The 24900-nt window shown below is 37.3% G+C and overlaps 1 protein-coding gene across 2 annotated transcripts; it reads right to left on the bottom strand.

Moving 5' to 3' along the window:
• Nucleotides 1–877: 877 nt before the first annotated feature.
• LOC127075317 (anaphase-promoting complex subunit 6) lies at nucleotides 878–23813 on the bottom strand. 2 transcript variants are annotated; one of them, XM_051016801.1, is made up of 16 exons: nucleotides 23420–23813; nucleotides 23180–23314; nucleotides 22478–22551; nucleotides 22235–22274; nucleotides 20288–20333; nucleotides 20076–20155; nucleotides 19809–19990; nucleotides 19543–19668; nucleotides 19316–19390; nucleotides 18031–18156; nucleotides 11128–11197; nucleotides 10705–10787; nucleotides 3483–3596; nucleotides 2439–2538; nucleotides 1504–1539; nucleotides 878–1286 (listed from the first exon to the last, which is right to left on the bottom strand). In XM_051016801.1, the coding sequence occupies exons 1-16, from the start codon at nucleotides 23663–23665 to the stop codon at nucleotides 1182–1184; spliced, it is 1638 nt and encodes a 545-aa protein (XP_050872758.1). In that variant the 5' UTR covers nucleotides 23666–23813; the 3' UTR covers nucleotides 878–1181. The 2 variants fall into 2 exon arrangements, with proteins under 2 accessions (XP_050872758.1, XP_050872759.1); XM_051016802.1 differs by lacking the exons at nucleotides 10705–10787; nucleotides 11128–11197.
• Between the last annotated feature and the right edge of the window lie 1087 nt (nucleotides 23814–24900).

Here is a 24900-nt window from a genome sequence, read left to right as displayed (position 1 = left end):
ATTGATATGCCCGAAAATACATCTATGAAACAAAATTTTGTTTTAAAATTGGATAACACTCATTTAGTGTTGTCATTAAAAAATGTAAATGGTGCGTCTAAAAATACATCTCTAAAATCTAAAGGACAATTTCGAATTTTCATATGGTATTTTTCCATTTGATGTCATGGAATTAGTATTTCTTAGATGAAGATACTATGTGCAATGTCCTTGAAGCTTCAAGGGGGGCTTTTCTTTGATGAAGATACATAAAATGAACATCCTTAAAAAATAAGTATTAAAAATCAACTTTACCATAATAAGTTATGATACATATGTAGTGTATTTATAGTGAGCCAATTAGTGTACTTTCATGGTGAGCTAATCAAGTGTAATTATTACACCTAATATTTATAGTTACGTTAATATTCAATATCCCATATTCATAAATTGTAGATATAATCTTCACTATACTAGTCTCTAGTCACTATTATTGTCCTATTTGATAACGAAATCTATATATAATTTTTTAATGACATTCTTATATTTAATTTAATGATGTTTTGCAATTAAATCACACTTACTATTTCATTAAACAGGTTAACTATTTTATGAATTTTATACTTTACCCGTTTACTGATGGTTCCTTGGCATAGGTCACTTTTACCCGTTTTTCAAATATTGGGATTTATTTAGAGACACGGGAGTGAACTTGTCTATAAACTACTCTATTCCTAGCTAATTCCCAAACTTTTAATAATGTTGTTGGTCTGCCTCTTTAGTTTTGAATGAAATGCAATAGTTCTGTTGTCAAAATTATCTAAATAGCTTTTCCCCAAGAGAAAAACCAAAATGCAACCCTAATAATAATAATAATAATAATAATAATAATAATAAGTTACCCAAATTAATCGACTGCAGTTTTGTCAATTGAATCAAAGTCTAATTACAACCCGCAAAAATTACATTCCTGAATAAGTAAAAGATCAAGAAAAAAATCATAACTCAGTCTAAACAAAGCCGAATACCAAAAAGAAATGGTCTAATAAAACAGAACAACTTACTAATAAACATGATAATAATTGCAGTACATTACCTTGGCGTTAAAGTATTGTTTATATATATATATATATATATATATATATATATATATATATATATATATATATATATATAACACAAATGAAACTGCGCCGGAAAATTCATTGGAATTCAAGGTGAGATTCAGCGCAGTTTCTGCTTTCATCTATTAAAGCCCAGCTTAACATTTCAGTACAGAACTGATCATCCGGCTTCAGCCACAATGCCTAATTTTTTATGAACAGTATGATTAGTAAACACAAAAACAACTCGGACATTCCTTAGATAAAAGTAGTAAATTTTAAAAATATTCATGCATAGATTAACATGATATAATCTCAAAGGTAACACCAATCTAGAGAATAAGCTTAATCATATAAAAAACCATGTTACAGATAGGTTTATTGACATGGGTACAGGAAATGTTGGATAGCTATTACTCACTTTGTGATAATATGTAATTGCTGTAGTGAAATCATCCTGCATGAATTACATACAACAACAAAACATAAGCCTCGGTCCAAAATTAATCATTATAACCAGAGACATTAGTTTAATAATTATGTACCGAGTACCAACAATTTAGACATGTTTGATGCATACATTCAATTATATTTATCAAAAAAAACTACATTGTAACATCAATTCCTTATTTACACTGATAAAACAGTGAAATATGATGAAACATCTTTGTAAAAATAATTTACACTGTCTGCAACTATAAATTAAAATCCAATTTGAAGTTTATAGGTATTATTATAATGTTGAATAAATTTCCCTACAAATGATGATACAAATGTATAGTTGTCCAAAAAAATTTATAGGAAGAACAGATATGCAGAATGTGTCACCAAGAGAAAGTGTCTTGCTAAAGAAGGAGATGCGGTTACTTTAGCCATAGGTCATTTAACATTAAGTAGCATATTTTATTCCTTTTCATGCGTTCTATTCTCTACCCGGGCAAACTTATTTGCATAACAATGTCCGCTAACAAATAAATTCACATCTGTTTTCATGGTTATGCTTGGAAAATCTATGAACAAATGACTTCTATTAGTCAATATACATTTATAATTCTAGTAGCTAACACTACACACCATGAAATACCTGAAACAAAACACCACCATATAAATGTGAATTTCATTTAGAAAAACAAAAAACATCTGATTTTCTACTCAAACATAGGAATTATTTATCCCATCCTCTATTAAGCCAAGAGTCATCATCATTCCCATGCTCACGGAACTTTTTCTATAAAAGTCAACACAGTCTATTTACCCAAATAATATGAAAAAACCACATTTCCAATCATACAGAAAATCCACATTTTGCTTTAAGATAACATACACAATATGACAAACTGGAAGATCATTAGATACCTGTAAGTGGTAAGTATATGCAAGACCCGCATAAGTGCTCACACTTGTTGTTGATAATGCAAGTGCTTTCTCATAATATGAAATTGCTTCTCGGTACATCCTGAAATGGTTCATATAGACAATCAGGATCAAGAAGTTGAGAATTACACATTGACACTAACACTAATTAGATTAAACTTTTGGCCAAAACAATCAACTATATATCGTATTACAAAACTAGCAGTTGAGGATATTCAAAAACATAAAAATTTAGCAAGATATACGTAAATAATTAAAGCGCCTACAAATTACAACAACCAAGTCTTATCCCACTAGGTAACAACCAACTCTTATCCCACTAGGTGGAGTCGGCTACATAAATCAAACAACACAATAATGCAATATATCATATTTTTATTCAAAACATTGACCTATGTCTTTCTTGATATTTTCTTCTAAAGATTTCTTTGGTTTTCATCTACTCTAGCAATAAGGCTACCCTCTATCTTATCTACTCTACTAAACATAGCCTCAGTATGATCATCCATATCCTTGATGGCACAAATATAGGCAGCAAACCAAACCCCTTTCTTTTCTAGGACTTTCCACAAAACATCTCTTGCACCTTATCATTTGCCTTCTTCAAATCAAAGAAGACCATGTGCAAGTCTTTCTATCTTCTATCCCTCCAATATTGCTCCATCAATCACCGTAGCAAATTGCTTTCATGGCCTATCTCTAAGGCATAAAACCAAATTGATTATTTCCAATTTTGGTTTCTTTTCTTAGTCTATGTTCAATCACCATTTGCCATAACTTCAGAATATGGCTCATAAATTTTATCCCTTTATAATTTGCACAGTTTTATATTTCTCCTTGGTTTTTATGAATCAAAATTAAAATACCTAGAAAATAACAAGTAACAAAAACATTATGTGTATAAATCAAGTCAGCTAGCAAACCATGTTTCAACTTGTCAAAAGATACCAGTCTGTATTCAAAAAAATTTATAGCTGAGAACACGAAAAATTCAAGTCAGGTGCACCAAGACATTTATCAACTTACTCCAACTTCCTGCATGCATGAGCGATATTGACTACAGTTGGCTCCCACATTTCACTTAAAGCGGTTGGGATGAGAGCTAATGTTTTCTCGAACCACCACACTGCTTTCTTATACCTGAATCAGAAATCACAATTACGCAAGTCAAAACCACTCAAATATTCTAAGTAGTGTGCAAACATGGCTGGCAAAATAAAGAAAACAGACTTGAACTGTTTGGAGATAAATAGACTATATTAAGAATCTTTGCAGATCAACACTTAATATGTTTTTAGTATAGAGTTAAAGCAACTCGTATATTGAATAAAACTGGGCCAGGGCATATCTATCAGTTTCTTCGCATACATAAGCATTTGCTTCTATTTTATAGTGTCATTTAAATTGCATGGATGGGAGAATTCTGCAACATGAACATTAGATTAAGTAACTTATAATAATTTGAGTTGATTGTAATTTCAGTCACTTTGTAATAGATAGTGTCATTTTAGTTCCCCACTACTATATTGAGCAAGTTTAGTCCTGTTCCTTTTCACTTATTACAATCGAGTCACGTCATCAATTTCTAATGGAATTTCCATCTTAATTGCGGTCCGTCCCTAATCGCCTTAATTGCGGCATTTGGCTCGTCTGCCTTCATTGCAGCCCCCAACACCTTCAATGTGTTGGGTTTGAAGGGGTGGATTTAGTCTCACATTGCTTAGAGATATGGCTTGCGTTGTGTTTATAAGTGGGGACAATCACCACCTTACAAGTCGGGTTTGTAGGGATGAGTTAGGCTCAATCCAAAATTTTAAGATGGTATGAGAGCCTTTCGACCGGACCTTGGGCCGCCCAACATTTAAATCTACGCACCAAGCCCAAGAGAGTATTAGGCGTGAGGGGGTATTGGAAAAATCTCAAATCTCACATTGGTTGAAGATAGAGTATTGAAAGAATTTATATAGTGACACCGATCAACTTGCAAGTCCAGTTTTGTAAGGATGAGTTATACCAAACTCTAACATAGTATCAGAGTCTATCTTAGATCTATTGTTGGGCTTCCCACATCATCCATGCTTCGGACTCATTGAGGCCCAAGCATGATGGGGTGTGTTGGAATTTCCTCCTTGAACTCGATTTTGTAAGGATAAGTTAGGTCAAACTCTAACATAGTATCAGAGCCTATCCTAAATCAATTGTTGGGCTTCCCGCATCACCCATGCTTCGGGCTCATTGAGGCCCAAGCATGATGGGTGTGTTGGAATTTCCTCCTTAATTGCAGTCCGCCCCTGGTCGCCTTAATTCCGGCATTTGGTTTGCCTTCGTTGCAGCCCCAACACCTTCATTTTGTTGGGTTTGAAGGGGTGGATTTAGTTCCACATTACTTAGAGATGTGGCAGGTGTTATGTTTATAAGTAGGGGTAATCCTCACCATACAAGGCAGGTATTGTAGGGATGAGTTAGATCCAATCCAAATTATGAGATGTATCAGAGTCTATCCTAAATCACTGGTTGAGCTTCCTGCATCGTCCACATTGCAGCCTCGTTAAGGTCCGAGTGTGAGAGGGGATGTTGGAATTTTCAGTTTCATTGCAATCTGCCACTTGTCGCCTTAATTGCAACATTTCCTTGTCTTCATTGTAACTCCTAACACATTCATTGTGTTGGATTTGAAGGGATGCATTTAGTCTCACATTGTTTAGAGAGATGGCAAGTGTTATGTTTATAAGTGGGGTTAATGTTCATCTTATAAGTCGGTTTTGTACCGATGAGTTAGGCCCAACCCAAAATTTAAAGACTTTCCAATCATTTAAATATTTCATAAATTCATAATCTATTTAAAATGTTAATAAATTGAATCAACTAACCTTTTTTAAACTTTCTTCTGCTCAAAACTCATCAATATAAAAGTATTAGTAAAATTCATTAAAAATTCAAAAGTCTCAGACTTTCCTCTCTTCAAACTCCAATCTCACATCTTAAAAATTTCTTCAAACTATATCAATAATAGAGTATATAGTAGTTAGTGGTGTATACTGTGCCAGCTGTATTCGGTTAGTGCTAGCTGCTCTATATATAAAGAGCCATTGTATTCATTCTTATCATGAAATAGAATATTATTCTTTCTCTCTCTTATGATACTCTATCATGGTATCTAGAGCTCCTTTTTTTCCGATCCAGTGACCACCCATGGCGTCACCATTTCGCAACGACGGCGCCTTTTCTTCCTCTCACATCAAGCTTTCAAATCTGATCTCTGTAAAGCTTGATGATAAAAATTTCAAGCAATGGAAACAACAAATTGATGGTGTTGTTCGTGGCCACAAGCTTCAGCGCTTCGTCACAGGACCGGTGATTCCTCAGCGATCGCCTTCGTCTTCCGATCCTAATCTCAGTGAGGTGAATGATGCGTATCTTGAGTGGGAGCAACAAGATGCTCTCATCTGCACCTGGCTCCTCTCCACGATCTCCGATTCGCTGCTTCCGAAACTTGTTGATTGTACGCACGCATGGCAGGTATGGACGGAAGTTCACCGTTACTTCTCCACGTTGCTCACGACGAAAGCACGTCAGCTTCGCTCGGAGTTGCATCGTCTTTCCAAAGGTAATCTCGCAATTGAATCGTTCATGATGCGCGTGCGTGAAATCAATGAGTCCTTGATTTCAATTGGGGATCCTATTCCCCTTCGAAACCTAATTGAAATCGTTCTTAATGCACTCCCTGAGGAGTACGATTCTATCGTCGCGGCTGTCAATAGTAAGGAAGATCTCAGCTCTTTGGATGAACTCGAATCCTGTCTCCTTGCTCATGAATCTCGCTTGGAGAAGCATCGGAAAGCGATTCTCACGGAACCGGTGTCTGTTAATTTGATGCAAGCTCCGTCGTCAACCTCGTCTTCTCCGATGGAGCCTTCGGCGCCTACTACAGAGTCTTTTCCGACTGGCACTAGTCACGTGACCGCTCATGCTGAGAACAACAATTACAACACCGGAGGAGGCCGATCTGGACGTGGTGGCGGTCGTTTTGGCCGTGGCGGTGGCCGTTTTGGTAAGCCTCAATGTCAGATCTGTCACAAAACTGGCCATGACGCTTCAATCTGCTATCACAGGTATTCGCAATCTCCGTCTATGCAGTTTCTACCTCCTCGTGCTCCCTTCAATCCATTCCTGATGAACACTCGTCCAGTGTATGCTCCATCTTTTGGCTATGCTGCGCCTAGACCAGCTGCATCCACATCTTCTCTCCCACAAGCGTTTATGGCAAGTGCAGATCCTAACTTCAATAACCAATGGTGGTATCCTGATTCAGGTGCGTCACATCATGTTACACCTGATTCTTCTAATGTGTCTGATGCTCACTCTGTGACTGGTTCTGGGCAAGTTTACATGGGGAATGGCCAAGGTTTGTATATCAGCTTTATAGGTTCCATGAATTTTACCTCCCCTACCTTTCCTCACACACCTCTCACCCTTCACAATTTACTTCTTGTTCCTCATATCACCAAGAATTTGATTAGTGTCAGTAAATTTGCCCAAGATAACCAAGTTTTCTTTGAATTTCATCCGTATTTTTGCCTTGTTAAATCTCAGGCTTCTTCTGAGGTGCTTCTTCGTGGAGTTGTAGGAGCTGATGGTCTATACAAGTTCCAAAATCTCTCTTCTCAAGTGCCCAAGCCTCCCTCTAGTCTCAACTCTAGTGCTGTTTTAGGATCAAATTCTTATAGTCCTAGTACATCTTGTAATACTTTACTGCATTCTACAGCCAACAATGTTGCTATTCCTGCTTGTACTACTGCTATTCCAATCAATAAAATTGACTCTTCTTGTGTTACTTCACCTCTTGTTTATTCTACTACTTGTGCTAGTTCTGCTCCTACTCCTAATATTATGTCTAACAGCAAGTATGCTTTATGGCACACAAGACTTGGTCATCCTCATTATCAAGCTCTTGCTGAAGTGCTTAAAACTTGTCACATTCCTCTCCCTTCCAGGTCCCTAACTGAACTATGTATTGCCTGTTGTCTAGAGAAATCCCATAGACTGCCTACCTCTCTATCCACCACTGTTTATACACAACCCTTTGAGTTAGTTGTGTGTGACTTGTGGGGACCAACTCCCATACATTCATCAGGGGGTTACTCCTATTTTTTGACATGTGTAGATGCCTTTTCTAGGTTTGTTTGGGTTTTTCCCTTGAGACTCAAGTCTGATACCTTTACTCAGTTTGTTCAGTTTAAAACCATGGTTGAGCTTCAGTTTAACTGTAAAATTAAGGTTGTGCAAAGTGATGGAGGTGGTGAGTTTAGATCTCTCACCAAATTTCTCACTGATCTTGGTATTTCTCATAGGTTTACATGCCTTCATGCTCATCACCAGAACGGTTTAGTTGAAAGAAAACATCGTCACATTGTAGAAACAGACCTGGCTCTATTAGCTCACTCTCATTTACCACTCAAAATTTGGGACCATGCCTTTGTTACAGTTGCTTATTTAATCAATAGGCTGCCTAGTGTATCTCTTGCCCACCAATCTCCTTATTTCAAGCTTCTTCGCAAAACTCCAGATTACTCTCATCTTAGAGTCTTTGGCTGTGCCTGTTTTCCTTTTCTTCGCCCCTATAATACTCATAAATTGGACTATAGATCCCAAGAGTGCATATTTCTTGGCTACTCCATTAACCATAGGGCTATAAGTGTCTTGCAGCCACTGGTCGTATCTACATCTCTAAGGATGTTTTGTTTCATGAGACACGATTCCCTTATGCTTCTCTATTTTCTTCAACTTCTCCTGCTGCTACCACATCTTCTTCTCCTCCCACTTCTGCCTGGTCTATACCAGCAAGTCCTCTTTCTGTAGCTCCTCTCCATCAAGTTATTTTTATCCCTACTACCACTACTGCTTCTGGCAGCAGTTCTATGTCTACTCCTGGGCATGCTCTCAATTCTCCTATCAGACCACCTTCCAGCATTACCTCTCCTGCTCCCAGCAATACATCTTTGGTCTCCCCTAATCCCATCACCTCACCTATCACTCCTGCATCTCTCACTCCTCTCACCTCTGATATTGCAGAGGCTAGTACTATCTCTCCTTCTTCTAGTCCTGAATCTGTTGCTCATTCCAGTCCTGAACCAGCCCCCCATCCAACCTTTATTCATCCCTATAATACTCATTCCATGCAAACTAGAGCCAAAAGTGGCATTATAAAACCTAGACTTCACCCCACCCTTTTACTCACTCATGTGGAACCTACTACTGTTGGTCAGGCTTTGGCCTCTCCCCATTGGTTTCAGGCCATGAAAGATGAATATCAGGCCCTGTTGAAGAATCAGACTTGGACCTTGGTGTCACCATCTGTTTCTAGGAAGCCAATTGGCTGCAAGTGGGTATTCAGGGTTAAGGAGAACCCTGATGGTTCCATCAATAAGTATAAGACCAGGTTGGTGGCTAAAGGCTTCCATCAGCAGGCTGGTACTGATTTTACAGAAACTTTTTCACCTGTGGTTAAACAGGTTACTGTCAGAACTGTCTTATCTCTTGCAGTGACACACAAGTGGCCTATCCAGCAAATTGATGTGAACAATGCCTTCCTGAATGGCACCCTTGAGGAAGAGGTATATATGCAGCAACCTCCTGGTTTTGAAGCTCCTGACAAGACTCTTGTATGAAAGCTGAATAGGGCTATTTATGGGCTAAAGCAGGCTCCTAGAGCCTGGTTTGACAAGCTTAAGAGCTCTTTACTGCAACATGGTTTTCATGCCAACAAATGTGATCCTAGTCTATTCCTGCTTCATACTGCAAACTTAACTATAATGGTATTGGTCTATGTTGATGATATTATCATCACTGGTAATTCTACCCCTTTCATTACCAAGCTTATCAGCAAATTAAATACTGATTTTTCTCTAAAACAGTTGGGAAAATTGGAGTATTTTCTTGGCATAGAAGTTACTCATTTGGCTAATGGTTCACTCTTTCTTTCTCAAGCTAAATACTTAACTGATTTGCTTTCTAAGGTTAACATGCTCAATGCAAATAGTATGCCTACTCATATGGTATCTACAAGTAAACTGTCAAAAGTTGGCTCTGCTGCTATTCCAGATCCAACTCAGTTCAGGTCCGTTATGGGGGCACTTCAGTATGCCACTATTACCAGACCTGAAATCTCATTTTCTGTAAACAAGGTTTGCCAGTTTTTATCTCATCCTTTGGAAGAACATTGGAAGGCAGTTAAAAGGATTTTGAGATACCTAAGTGGTATTCTACATCATGGATTACTCATTCAGCCTGCTCCTGCTCATCAACCTGTATCTTTGCTTGGGTTTTGTGATGCTGATTGGGCATCAGACCCTGATGACAGGCGCTCTACTTCAGGAGCCTGTGTGTTCCTAGGCCCTAATTTGATTTCATGGTGGTCTAAGAAGCAACAATTGGTGGCCAGGTCTAGTGCTGAGGCTGAATACAGGAGTATGGCCCAGCTTGCTGCAGAAATCCTATGGGTGCATTCCCTTCTTCTTGAGCTTCACTGCAAAATCTCCATTCCCAAACTTCTCTGTGACAATCTCAGCACAGTCACTCTTGCACATAATCCTGTTCTGCATAATAGGACAAAACATATGGAGCTTGATATATTTTTTGTTAGGGAAAAGGTATTGTCCAAAAGCCTCATTGTTGAACATGTGCCAGCTATGGATCAATGGGCAGATGCTTTAACCAAGCCACTTTCAACAGCCAAGTTTCTTCCTCTAAGGGACAAACTGAGAGTGTTCAACAAACATAGTCTGCTTGTTGTACCCTCAGTTTCTAAGGGGGACTAATAGAGTATATAGTAGTTAGTGGTGTATACTGTGCCAGCTATGTTGTGCCAGCTGTATTCGGTTAGTGCTAGCTGCTCTATATATAAAGAGCCACTGTATTCATTCTTATCATGAAATATGAAATAGAATATTATTCTTTCTCTCTCTTATGATACTCCATCAATCAAAATTTCTCAGAATTTCTAACTTCTAAAATTTATAAATAATTTATGTCTCAAACCAACCAGATACCCTGAAATATTATGATAGAAAATGAGAACTTGACAAGGAAAATAAAATTGAAAATAAGACTATATTTTGCTTAATTTTAATGCAGAGGGACTTGATTGGCTCAACAAAAACTTGACGGATTGTTCATAGTTTAATCTTCAAACTAGAGATACTAAAAATGTTATTGAGCCTAATAACATATATCAGGAAGATATCCTTACTCTTTCATATAATAGGCAACAACTCCCAGCTCATTATACACAAGTGGATCCGATGAGCAAATTGACTTTGCCTGCATGAAAAACTGTGGAAAAATATAGGAAAGTTAATTGTGGTATGGGTGACTTTCCATAGATTCGTAGAAAAGGACCGGTTGATACAGTAACCAGTCATTGCTAGATTTTGATTAGGTGAAGAAAGATCAAAACATCCAAATCCTATAAAGAAATTGCACTGAACACTAACTAAACAGTAAAATGGACTGAAGCATATATGTAGTAGACTGTAGGCGTAGGATATAAAGTAGACTTTGTTTGAACTCTTCTTAAAGAACATACAAGAATGTAGTGGTAATCGTGACAGCCCCAGAGCCCCCCAAAGCTTCCGAACTGACCCTAGAATCTTTCAAATTATAATTTATATACCTGTTCGGCAAGCTTATAGCTGTGAGTCCGCATGCATTCCATTCCAATATAAAGAGCTGGTAAATGGCACCTGGAATAAGAGAACATCAAGATTTAACCTGTAAAAGAACAATTTATAGATGATAAGAAGATTTCGTAAGACTTCATACTTGAGTTTTTAAACAAACAGAAGAAACAGACATACATGTGAGCCTCTAGTTAAGATAAATGATACAGATATGTGGTTCTAAAACCTACATTAGGGGTAGACTTATAATCAGTATATTTGGGTTACATGACGCAAAATATTCAAAGTGGTTCCACATCTTTCTAATCTTTTCATAAAACTGAAAAAACAAGCATGAAGGTCTTCAATTATCCATCAGCCCAATTTTCCCAATACATTTAAAATTGCCTTTTTCCTCTAAAGCGCTATGAGAAGTGTCCCGGCGGTGAAGCCCTTTGTGTTCCTAAAAGCAATTGCTCTCAAAAATTCTTCTAACCACCCAACTGCCCCACACAATATTACAGTCAATCTTTGTAAAACTGATATGGACTTCTAGTTATGCTGATAAGGATTAGTTATCTTAATTAGAATTTATTATTTTATTTATTTTTAATAAATTAGTATTTCAGAATTTTTAAATTTGAATTTCAAATTTTTAGAATAGGAATTAGGGGTCTTACCAGAATCTAGCTGCTAAATAGAATTGTTATCATTTAAATTTAAATGATAGTAATTTTAGGGAAAAGTAGTTATTGACCTAATTTAATTAGGGATTCTTATTCTACTGTAAGTCTGTTTAAAGACATTCAGATTATCAATAAAAATCATCAATAATTATCATCAAGAAAATACTTGTGAATTAAAGAAGGGACTCTATCAAGAGTCAAAGCAAAGCTCCTGCCTTCACCATAGGTCGAAGCAAAGCTTCTACCGCATCTAGGATTGTGTCAACACTGTAAGATAATAGAAATCGTGTCCTTCTCATTGATCTGAATAGAATATATATACATCAATGTGTAACATTTGGTCAATTATCTAATTATGATACAACATAATTATAAGAAACTAATTATGACTAATTATAACAAAATATTTTATTCAATCACACCCCCGCAGTCGAAGCGGGAGGTTCACGGACACTTAGACTGGTCCGAAAATCATCAAAGAGAATGCGAGGAAGTCCTTTGGTGAAGATGTATGCGATCTGATGTCTTGAGGGAACATGAAGGACGCGAGTCTGACCACGAGCTACCTTTTCCCGAACAAAATAAATGTCCATCTTAATATACTTAGTGCGCTGATGCTGCACAAGATTATCAGATAGATAGATGGCACTAACATTGTCACAATACACCAAAGTGGCCTGAGGAATAGGAAAATGGAGTTCCAAGAGAAGATTGCGAATCCAACACTATTCGGAGACAACATTGGCAAACCCCCTATATTTGGCTTCAGCACTGGAACGGGAGAGAGTTGGCTGCCTTTTGGAAGACCAAGAAATAAGGTTGTCACATAGAAAAACACAGTAACCAGATGTAGAACGTCTGGTGTCAGGACATCCACCCCAATCAGCGTCAGTGTAGGAGATAAGCTTTGTAATGGGAGATGGGGATAAGTGTAATCCAAAATGTAAGGTGCCCTGAACATAGCGCAAAATGCGCTTAAGAGCAAGCATGTGTTCCGTGCGAGGGGCATGCATGTGAAGACAAACTTGTTGAACAGCATATGATATATCAGGTCGAGTGAAGGTAAGATATTGTAGGGCCCCTGCAAGACTCCGATACAAGGAGGGATCCTCATAAGAAGTGTCGGAGGAGGTGTTGAGTTTCTGTTTGGTGTCAACAGGAGTGGCTGATGGTTTACAGGACGCCATGCCAGCACGTTCAATGATCTCTGAAGCATAAGTGTTTTGACTGAGAAATATGTCATCAGGAAGACGAGATACTACAATCATGGTAGTCAAAATCGCGATCCTACTCGTAGGATCGTACGATTTTACAATCTTGCAACTGTGCACAGTGCCAGAGAATGACCAGAATCGGTTTTTGGTAGGCACGACCAGAATCGTCGTGATATCACGTGAAAACGATAGAATCACAGTTTCTGTTGAAAAACCCTAAAAAAGTTTTTTTTTAAACCTGAAAAGATTCTTTTCTACCTAATAACTAGGATAAATGATAATAACTAGGAGTAATCAATACTCAGCCACCTAATAATTAAGGATTTATTCAACTTCCCAAAATAAGTCATGATTAGTGTAACTTACCAAAATACATTTATTCATTCCAATTCATTCACGTTAAACTCTTTCACCTCTCTCACGATAAATAGAGTCACTATCTCACTCAATATTTCATTGAGTGATTTTGACCAACTCCAACATGAACTGTTTGGAAATTGAGTGAATTTTCATTATGTTTTGGTTAGAAGTTTTCAATTGTTATTTGCTACTGTTTTGAATGTTGTGTTGTTTTGAATTGTCTTAAATTAGTTTCAATGAATATTATCCTATGGAATTTCAGTTTTTTAAAGCAACTTTAGTGTTATTTTAATTTTATTTGTATATCATGTTGTGTCATATGCATATTATTAATCTATATGCAAAATATATATGAATTTTTCAATTTGGTAGAGGATCTTACGATTCGTGTTACGACCCTCCATTCACGATCTATTCACCCCAACCCGATCTTGCGTAGGATCTCGAGTCTGACTACCTTTACTGCAATACCCAGAAAGTAACCCAGAGGGCCCAAATCCTTCATTGCAAACTCAGATGCTAAGAGTGTCATAATTGATTGTCGGAGGACTTGAGTGGAGGTGATGAGGATGATGTCGTCTACATACAGCAGAATGTAGGTCATGTCTAAACCTTGTCGATATATGAAGAGGGAGTGGTCTGATGTGTTATGGCAAAAGTCAATGGTGGCGACATAGTCAGCAAAACGTTGGTACCATGCCCTAGGCGCTTGCTTGAGACCATACAATGACTTCTTCAACCGACATACATAATCTGGATGACAGAGGTCGTGGAAACCCAATGGCTGATGCATGTAAACAGTCTCATGAAGATCATCATGTAAAAAGGCATTTTGGACATTCAGTTGATGAATGGACCAGGATTTAGAGAGAGCAATGGTAAGCACTGTTCGAATGGTAGCGTTCACCACGAGTCTAAAAGTCTCATCATAATCCACACCTGCAACCTTTGACCTGCCATCACCTACAAGACAAGCCTTATAACGCTCAAATGAGCAATCAAAAATTTTCTTATGCCTAAAAATCCACATACATCGAATAAAATTAACATCACAAGGACGAGGAACTAAATCCCATGTCTTATTTCGAATAGGAGCATCAAATTCAGATTGCATTGGGGATTTCCAATTCGGGTCTGATAAGGCTAGTTTGGAGTTTTTAGGTATGGGAGAGATGGTGTGGTCAAAGTGAGAGATTGATAAGTTAAATATCGTGCGGGGTTTGACAATGCCTTTCATGCTTCGGGTGGTGATGGTTCGTGTAGGTGGAGGTGGATGCGGTTGAATTGGTGGTGGTGATGGAGAGTTTATTGTAATGGGTGTGTTGATCGAAGAGGTAGGAGATGATGATTGTTGGCTTATTGAGGGTAGCGGTTGGTCAATTGGGATTGTGGGTGTTGGTTGGTTATGTGCAACAGGTGGTGAAATTTGATTTTGTCACTGATGTATAAGGTAGGGGTGAAGGTCATCATCTAGGAATTCATAAGAGTGAGGTGAAGGGGAGTGTATCTTGGTGAAGGAAAATTGAGTTTCATCAAAGATAATATGCCTCGAGATTATTAAATTTCTTTGAGACAAATCAAAACACTTGTAACCTCTATGATTCGGCGGATAACCCAAGAAGACACAAGGAGTAGAGCGGGGTTGTAACTTATGAATGGTAGATGACGAAAATAATGGATAACATAGACAACCAAAGACTCTGAGATGTGTGTAGGTGGGATCACGATGATACAGGAGTTGTGTTGGTGACTGATTATGAAGTGTTTTACATGGAATAATATTTAACAGATAAGTTGCCATGTGGAGAGCATGATGCCAAAATGAGGGGGGAACAGAAGAATGAGCTAGCATAGTGCGTATCATATTATTAATGGTTCTTATTTTGCGTTCCGCTTTCCCATTTTGTGAGGATGTGCGGGGACAAGAGAAACGAAAAACTAGACCATGATCAGTGCAATATTTTTTAAAAAGCTCATTATTATATTCACCGCCATTGTCACATTGAAATATTTTGACTTTTTGTAAAAATTGAGTTTGAATGAGTTGAGTAAGTGATTTGAATGTTTCAAACACATGAGATTTTCTACTAATAGGAAAAGTCCACAAGAAGTTTGTAAAATCATCTAAGAATAAGACATAATATTTATGACCAGCAGAACTTAAAATTGGAGACGTCCATAAATCACTATGTAAAATGTCAAAAGGCATCAAAGTCGTAGTTTGAGAATCAAAAAATGACAATTTAACCTGTTTGCCTAAAACACAATAGTCACAAACGACAAAAGAATTAAAAGGTCCACAACATATGAACTTATTTTTGTGAAGGGAATTCAAAACAGACACGCCAGGATGACCAAGAAGACTATGCCAAAGACTGGATGTGAGACCGGCAAAACTGGGAGGAGTGGTAACTGGATAAAGATCTCCACGACTGTCACAGGTGATCCCCGTCTGAAAATCAGAGACAGTAAAATCAAAAGGGTGAAAGGAAACAGAAACATTGTTGTCAGTGGTGAGTCGTCTCACAGAAATTAAAGTTTTAATAATTTTCGAGGCATGCAGGACATGGTTAAGGTGAAGTCGTTGGTGAGATGTGGTTATTTGTGTGTGTCCGGTGTTGTGAATTGGAATTCCATGACCACTGCCAACAATGACTTTCTGATTTGAATTACTTACTGAAAAATAAGACGAGAGATTACCTTGTGATGCGGCTGTGTGAAAGTTGCGCCCGTGTCCATGTACCACTGATTGTCAGGACTGTGGAGTGACATGGTGTGCATTGCGGTCTCAATGTTTGTCGGTATCTGAGATGAGGTAGAGGTTGCATACACCTGAGGACGCTGTCCTAGAATGTCTGGCTGCTTAGGAGGACTGGCAGGGCGTGTCCACTGAGAGGTGGGATACGGACACGGTGGCATAGTCCATGGTGGTGGAGTCCAACCCTGTGGTTTCCAGGTTAGGTATTGTTGTTATTGTTTCCAAGGAGGAGCGGACCAAGGTGAGGGAGCGCTGGGAGCTCCAGACTGAGGTGCACTGCGGTTGCCACGTCCCCCTCCGCGACCCTGGTTGCCACAGGAGCGAGAACGGTTGTCGGGGCGACAGTTGCCACGCTGAGAGGTGTCTTCAGTAGGTTTCGGTTGAGTGGTGTGCATAGCAGCATGAGAGCCTGTGTTTGTCATCTTAGCCATACCGGCTTCTTCCAAAGTGAGCATGGAACGAGCCTGATAGAATGCCAGAAGAGGGTTGCTCTGACGAATCAAAGTAGCAACACTGCGGTAAGCTTCTGGGAGACCAGAGATCAACTGAAGGACCAGACGATGATTGTTGACAGGGGAACCGACATTTCTCAACTGATCAGAAAGAGCATCTTAAGACGCTAACAGTAAGCAGAGACATTGAAAAAATCCTCCATACGAGTGTTAGAAAACTCTTGCTCAAGAGTGACAACTCGAGCATTTTAGTTGTCCTGAAAAATATCTTCCAAGTGATTCCATGCTTCCATTGCAGTGGAGTTGGGTTCTAGAATAATGGTCAACAAATGGAATATATCCACTGAAGAACGGTGGCATCAAGAGTGGATCATTGTTCATGGTTGGCATCGGTAACGGCTAGTGGCTCTTTTCCGATAGATGGAACGATGTGATGCAGGCCTCGAAACGTGGTGTTCTTGGGCTGGCCGGAATCACCGGTATCGGCGGATTTTGTAGGTATCGGCGGATTTGTGGGTATCGGCGTGGTCTGAATCAGACATAGCTGCGGGTGGAACGATGAAAACACACAAACAGTAGAGATAGGTGAAAACACGTATAGAACATGACCACTTGTGAAAACACATACAAAACTCAAACACGCAAACAATAGCGATTGATTTGCGGAGGAGAGAAGGTGCGGTTGTGGTGTGATACGGAGGTGTCGATCATAGAACAGGGATCGGAATCGCGTGGGTCCTTGTGCACGGTGGTGTGCGACGGCAGCGGCGCAAACAGAGGTGGAAGACAAGAGAATAGGGTGGTTCTCGTGTTCGGCGACGGCGGCGGTACAGAGGACGGTAGTCCTGTTGCGGCGACAGACTTCAAGGAGGGAGAAGAAGCATGCGACGGCGGACTGTAATGAGGGAGAAGAAGAAACGCGTTTCTGCGTTTGCTTTTTTTTTTTAGAGAGAGGGATCGGTTATGATTGATACCATGTAAGATAATGGAAATTGTGTCCTTCTCATTGATCTGAATAGAATATATATACATCAATGTGTAACATTTTGTTAACTATCTAATTATGATACAACATAATTATAAAAACCTCGTCAATAGAAATTAGGAAAGAGATTTAGCATCATCTTCCTTAGACTCCTCTGTTCTTATAAACACTCACTCCCTTTTGTCTTCCTAAGCTTGTGACAACTTATTTTTCAATTTAACAAATTATCTAGAGAATTGCGAAGAACAAATTCGCAAAAGTATTGCATATAAGGCCAACCATCTAACCCAAATCGCAATGTAAAGGCCTTTGCAACTAAGGACCAGTTCAATTGAGCTTATTTCTAAGAGAAATCTATTTTTAGTGAGAAACAAATGTCAAAAAAGTTTGTAAAGAATAAACTTACTCTTATATTAGGGGGAGGGGCTGGGGTGAGAAAGTTCTAATAAGAAAAATCAATACCCGGGAAATAATCGAGCTGCAGTGCGGTAAGCTGACATAGCCTGATCACCTTCTTCTTGAGCTGCAAAGGCATTGCCATAGCCAATCCATGCAGGGGGGAATGTTCCATCTAGACTTGTAGCCTTGCTGTACGGTAGAAAATGATATTGAACAATAAGTTTTATAATGATGTTATAGCAATCAGGTACATAAAGATAGAGCCTTGATAATCCAAACTCATGCAGAAAATTTCTAAGCTAGACTAAACAAGCAATTTTGAATCCAAGAGAGAAACTGATATCTTAAGACACAAAGGGCGATATCAATTAACCGTTACCATGCTTCCTTTGGATATATGTACAGCTTAGTTAATGGCATGTGATTAACCACAATATTTTTATTAGATTAAAGACAGATATCACAGTTGTGGCCATAAAATTTTGTTTATGAGAAAAACAACAGCTGCATCAAATTGAAAATATTACAAACTATTTAATGTCATTGTTAATTGTTAAGAGATGTGGCTGGGCCTAAGTCATCCCTACAAAACCGGTTGGTAGAATGAGGACTGCCCTCACTTATAAGCACATGTTCAGACCATATATTGTCCGATGTGGGACTCTTAACAGTCATAAAGCCTTATAATGTGAAATATAAGAAATTTTCAGCATATTGCATTTTCAAGAAGTCAAACATAATTCCTACTAATCAGTTATTAATAGCGGCCGCCCAGGCACTATCCCGGGATTCTCTCCTGGTGCGGCAACCCTCCACTACCCAGTTTTGGAAAGCGGCCGGGAAAGCTGGGATAGCGGGTTGAGGGAGCAGAGCGCTTCCCGGCCTGGAGCGGTTTTCTGCTTTCAGGGCTTTTTTGGAGTGCAAAAAGACCTTTTAACACTTAAAAAGTTTTTAAATTGGAAAATCTATTGTAGTCATCCGTGTTTTCTCCTCTCATTCATGTATTTTTACCTTTCTCCATCGCGTTTCTTCTGTTTTCTCCTTTTTATTTTGTTCTTTATCCTATTCTTCTCTATTCATTGTTTTTCTATTCATTTTCAGGTTGTTTTTTCTTTCATATCATTGTTTTTTCCCTTTCTTTTAAAATATATTGATTCTTGGATGAATACGTAGATTATTCATATAATTAGTCCAAAAAGTTATCCCGCTATCCCATTTTTAGGGCCGGCCGCTCCGCTCCGCTATCCGGGATTAATAACTCTGCCTACTATAATCAATTAATAATAATAATAAGCTTTAGATGCTTCAATATCTCTCTTACTGCATAATGTTGAGGAGTTATGTTTACCTGAAATAACGGCGGGACTGGTCATATTTCTTGATACAATAGTAATAGCAACCAACAGCAAACCATGATAAAGCCCTAAACAACACCAATAAGATTTTTTTTGTTATATGAAGCAAAGGATTTTTAGAATACAACTACAAATGATAAGCAAAAGTCTAAAAATACAACTAATTCTTATATGTAGCAAAATCGGTAGAAGCCAATCAACATTGTCGATAAGAGCTTACTTTTGAGGATAATCCTTCACTAAATTGCATGCCATCAGATAGAGTTCATTTGAATTCCCAAGCTCCATAGCAGCTGCCAGATGTACTAATGTGCTCTTGATATGAAAAGGATCCTTCTCAAGCAAACTGTAATATCAGTGCCTAAGTTCAGATATTGAAAACAAAAAGAGAAAAAAAAAAAAAAAAGAGAAATGAATGGACACAATGAATGATGTAAGACAGCTTTATCTCGCCACTTAAGTCTCCAGATCAGACCCTCAACTTACACAAATGTTAATTCAAAACATTTCTGATATTCACCAGACTGATGATAGTATTCGGCTTTGCAGGCCAATAGATCAGTGTTGGTTTTCAGTGTACGACAGAAAGAAGGATTAGACTGGTCAGTTTTACAGCTCTCGTTCTCAAGATGTCTAAACTTGGCTTCTACAACAATTTCTTTGTCATACTGGGAAAGAAAAAGAAATAATCTTTCAGTTCATTAGTACAAAGCATTTGGATATAGGCAATTCCCATTTAGCACCTGCTATTACCTTCTTAACCAAACAAGAATAAAATGCTGAAAGCCATCCATCCTCACTTCCAAATTGCAATGATGAGATCAAATTAGTTTCTGGCATTCAACATAAAGGGCAGAAAGAGATTTGTAGGATCAATTTTGAATTAGACAGTATACTACTTAGACTATTTTTTAAATCATATAAACTTTAAATCAAAGACTCCATGGGAGAAGTGAAAAATTTACCTTCATCGCATGTAAGCATGTGATTTTCAATAAGGCATTCCAAAGCCTGACAATTTGCAAGCATCAAGGAAGAATTAGCTAACAACAGTCAGTTGAGAAAAATATAAGCATGCATCTATGCTACAGAAGATACATTCCAGAATGGCAAAAAAAGAGAAGAAAAAAAAGCAATAGAGCATTCTAAACTCTGAAAAGGCAACTGAAAACGTGAATCAATTCAATACTTCTTAATAACTATCTTAAGAAAATTTAACCAATTTATGCAGTAACGGACATGGTTATCAGAGGGTGTCTTATTATACATGCATGTAGTAGCTCGACTCGAAACAAAGCTGAACCCATTCAACACAAATCGTAGTGTCTGCCAGTATCTCATGGTTTCAAATTGTGGATCATGTCACTTGATGCGACAGCAATATGTAAGTTGCGGCAGTGTATGCATCCACATCACACTGCAGGTGCGCTTCTTTTGCAAAGCAACAGAAAACCCAGTACATGATGTGTACAACAACCACAATCAATCACAACAGACTTTATCGTGCTCACAAATTATTTTTCTATTTTCTATTTCTTCACATCAGACTTAGAGACAAGGTTTGAGATATTATTAAGTGATAACTTTAATAATAGATTGGAGATGTGTGATTTTTAAAACAAACAGTAAATAACAATACATGGTGGATATATAAAATGAATTCATGTCACAATGGCCACAATACGCGCCTCAGCAACATCTGTGACTTCAAGTGCCCCACAACTGCAACCCCAATTTAAACTTTGGTGTATCTATTTTGGACATGAATTCTACTTCTAGTATGAATCTTAATTCATTCTGATGACTTGCAACTTACTCCTAAACTTTATGCAGCCAACCACATTTTTGTCAACTTTGTATAAGGTTGTCAAATATTGGCCATGGTGGCAGCAGATTTGTTGACAACTGCCATGGTCAATTTGTGAAGGACGGCGGTGCCATGGCGTCTTATGGCGGCTTAGTATTGCAGACTTTTGGCTTTCCTCTAAAGGTTCACCCCCTGCAATATAAACTAATAACCAACCACTTTGTCTTTTGTCATTTTGATATTCTCATCTTGAAATTATTTTAAAATTCATAAATAATACATAAACTTATGCTTTTGGGTATGTCATTTGCCTATTTTTACTTTAGAATGTCATATTGTTATTGATCATAGGGAATTTAACCCATGGTAATGTTATTCAGAACCAGTTCCGTCTGAACAGCCAGATATACAGTGAGATGGATTCTGGAGCACCTTTAATCTCCTTTTCTAAGTACATACCTCCCTAATTACCCATCGACGTGTTTCTATTTATAGGCCAGTAGGCATTGGTTAAAATTCAACTAACCCCTTTATGTCTAACTATTATCTCTTCTAACACACAAGCATTTAACTTTTGGGCCCCTATCAGAAGTCAAAGGATGTATTGTTAGAGCTCAGTTTACGAATATGGGCCCAAAAGAGCCAATGGCGCACCAGCAATATAGGTCCACTGTTTAGGGAGTCTATGTTAGGAAAAATAGAAAGAGGCGAAAAGGGAATAAAAAGGTAGCAGTGTGTGGGTGTGTATTTTTCTTCCTCATTAATAATAATTAACACATTGCAGTTCCATAATTTCCAATACTCTTTGTTATTTTCCCTGTTGTGTGATTTCTGGTTTCCAACATGTATTGCATTAGAGTGGTACCTAATTGCAGTTTCCATAATTTCCAATACCCTTTGTTATTTCCATCTTGTGTGATTTCTGGTTTCTAACATGTATTTCTCTAGAGTGGTGCCTGAGGGACGATGCCCCATAAGACCCATGGTTAGGGGACTAAGAAGGGGAAGGAAAAGCAGCTGTTACTGTAGACGGGTATCACAACACGTATAACTTGATAGTATTAACACCCCTATAAGATATAGTAAGGAGAATATCAATGTGTACCTCATAGCATAAGGGATCCGCTTTTATAGCCGCTTTGTACCTTTAAGAAAAGCAGATGCAATGAAGATGAGCCTTTATCAAATCAAATTGGCACACATCATACATATCTAACTCCTCACCGAAGTGGCAAGCAATTATACTACAACCTCATACTAAATGTAGAATTTCACCAAAAAGTAATGTTTCCGACTGTGTTATATGTAAGTTAGACGATAAAAGGGACAAAATACCAAATATACTCACCACAATCGAGCCTGAGAACGGTTTTCTAGAGCTTCATATGCTTTGCCTCTCAAGAAACATATTGCAGAAGATATCTATTATAGCATTACAAAATACATTCAAATAAGGGGGGAAACCAAAATAAGGATCCTATCCAATCATAAAAACTCCATATTTTAAAGCAAAAGTTATTCAAAAAGTTTAACTTTAACCATATTTTCACATTCTAAAACAACATCTGTGTACTATTCTAGCAAATATCAAATTGAAGTATCAATCAATACTAACAGAAATCAAATCCAGCATGAAAGATATGCTCTAGAGGCACTAGATCAGTTAGGCTTTGTTTGCATATGGAATCAGATGGCACGGTGAGTTATGTGACGGAATGAAGTGGTATTCCATTGTTTGGATCATTTAAATGGAGTGGTATGGATTTCATTCCATTTCATCACTTACCACCCTATTTCTTCCCCTCTGATTTGGGCGGAACCAAGAATCTGTCCTGTTCCGTCCTAAAATTTACAAACGATGGAATAGAATATTCATTGCGCTCAATTCATTTTATGATATCCAAATAGCCTTAATCTAAAAGATATTATTTACTTTTGTCTCTTCCTGACCAATGTTGCTGAAATTATAAACAAATTTTGACCTATACATACAAATAAGAACCCCATTATAAAAACAAACTAATCAATATAAGCAGCAAAAAGAGCTCACATTGATTTCACGATCTTCACTATCTTTATCCAAGTACATAACATTAGAGTCCTTGGTATCATAAACATTTCCATTATCATCTACTTTGGCCTCACCCAGCATTGACAGACATTGATTCCACTCCTTCAATTCCTCCTTTAAAAAAAAATAATCAAAGAATATTATAGATTATTTTTAAATAGTTGTAACTTTATGAAAAATTAAATAAAAAATAAGCAGTGTATTAGGGAAGAGTATTACGAGGCACTTGGCGGCGAGGTAGCGGAAGCGGAGGTCACGGAGGACGATTTTAGATGCGTTGAGGAGATGGAAGGCACGGCGGTAGTGGCGGCCGAGGAAAAGAGCCTGTGCTTGCATGTAAATGTCGGCGGGGTCGTTGGTGAAGGCGGCGACTTTATCGGCGAAGAAGATCGCGGAGGAGTAGAGGTGCTTACTGACGCAATCTCTTACTACACCTCGAAGCTTCTCGATCTCTTCCTCCCTCATTTTGACTACTAGGTTTTGTTGTTCCTCTTGCTTTTGGTTGCTTGAATGGTTATGAATGAATTATGAATTCGATTTAACTTGCGTGTGATATTAAGGCCGAAAATTGAAAGAGATATGGGAGGGAAGGTTAAGGGCTTGTTTGAAATGCATCTTAAAAACTCTTTTTTAGTTTTTGAAAATTTAAAATTTAAAAACTTGTTTGAATATAATGTTTTGCAAAAGTGTTTTTAAAAACTCTTTTCTATTTTCAGTTTTTAAAAGTAAAAAAGTGAAACAGTTTAATTGTGTTTTGCTTCTCACTTTTTGGTTTTTAATATTATAAAACTTGAAGAAAAAACATAAAAAATTTATAATTTTCATTAATAACATTAATGTGATTTTAAAAGATTAGATTATCAAACAAGTTTTTTCATTTTCATATTTTTAAAACAGTTTTTAAAAATTATTTTATCAAACAAATTTTTTGTTAATTTTCTTCTTAAAAATAGTTTTTTAAAATAGATTTGAAAAATAAATTTTAAGAACTAAAATTGGAAAGTGTTTCAAACAGGCCCTAATTATCTGCGCACTTCACTTCAATCCGTAAGTATGGAAATCAAACATCCACTCCGTTGTAGTCTAGTTGGAAGTTTTTGAAATTTTAATTAATTTTTGTGGGAAAATATGTAATTTTCAAAACAGTTTAATATATTTCTTTCTTTAAACTTTTAAAATAGAGTTTAATTGAAATGCACCGACAGTGTAAACATATTTTACACTGTCAGTTAATCATAACAATTGATTTTTTAGAGAAGTTTGATTTTTTCTATAATCACATGTAAAGTAATCTAAACAGATGATTGTGATGTATTGATAGTATAAAAAAATTTATACTAACAGTGTAAAAAATTTTACACACACGAATGTAATGTTTTAACAATATTTCAATGTATTGTTTAAAGATATATATAAATTCTGTAAAAAATTATAGTTAGATTAAAAATTTATATCGTATAAATTATTTATCAGTTAAAATTTTATGATGTGTTTTTAAGACTTATATTGATAGTATTATAGGGTTGAAGCGTAAAAAAAATTAACGGTTATTTTTTATCGGCGAATTTTGATTCTCATATTTTCTGTTTTTATTTTTTACACTGACAAATTCAATTCATATCATTAATCAAAAGATATTCAATACAAGGATACATCAAAAATTGTCCAAAAATTGGTAGTTTTAACTAACATGTGAGCAA

Source organism: Lathyrus oleraceus, chromosome 4, assembly GCF_024323335.1.
Source record: "Lathyrus oleraceus cultivar Zhongwan6 chromosome 4, CAAS_Psat_ZW6_1.0, whole genome shotgun sequence".
Classification (NCBI taxonomy): Eukaryota; Viridiplantae; Streptophyta; class Magnoliopsida; order Fabales; family Fabaceae; genus Lathyrus; species Lathyrus oleraceus.
The sequence above is the reverse complement of the archived record's forward strand: the minus strand, read 5'-3'. Positions and strand labels throughout refer to the sequence as shown.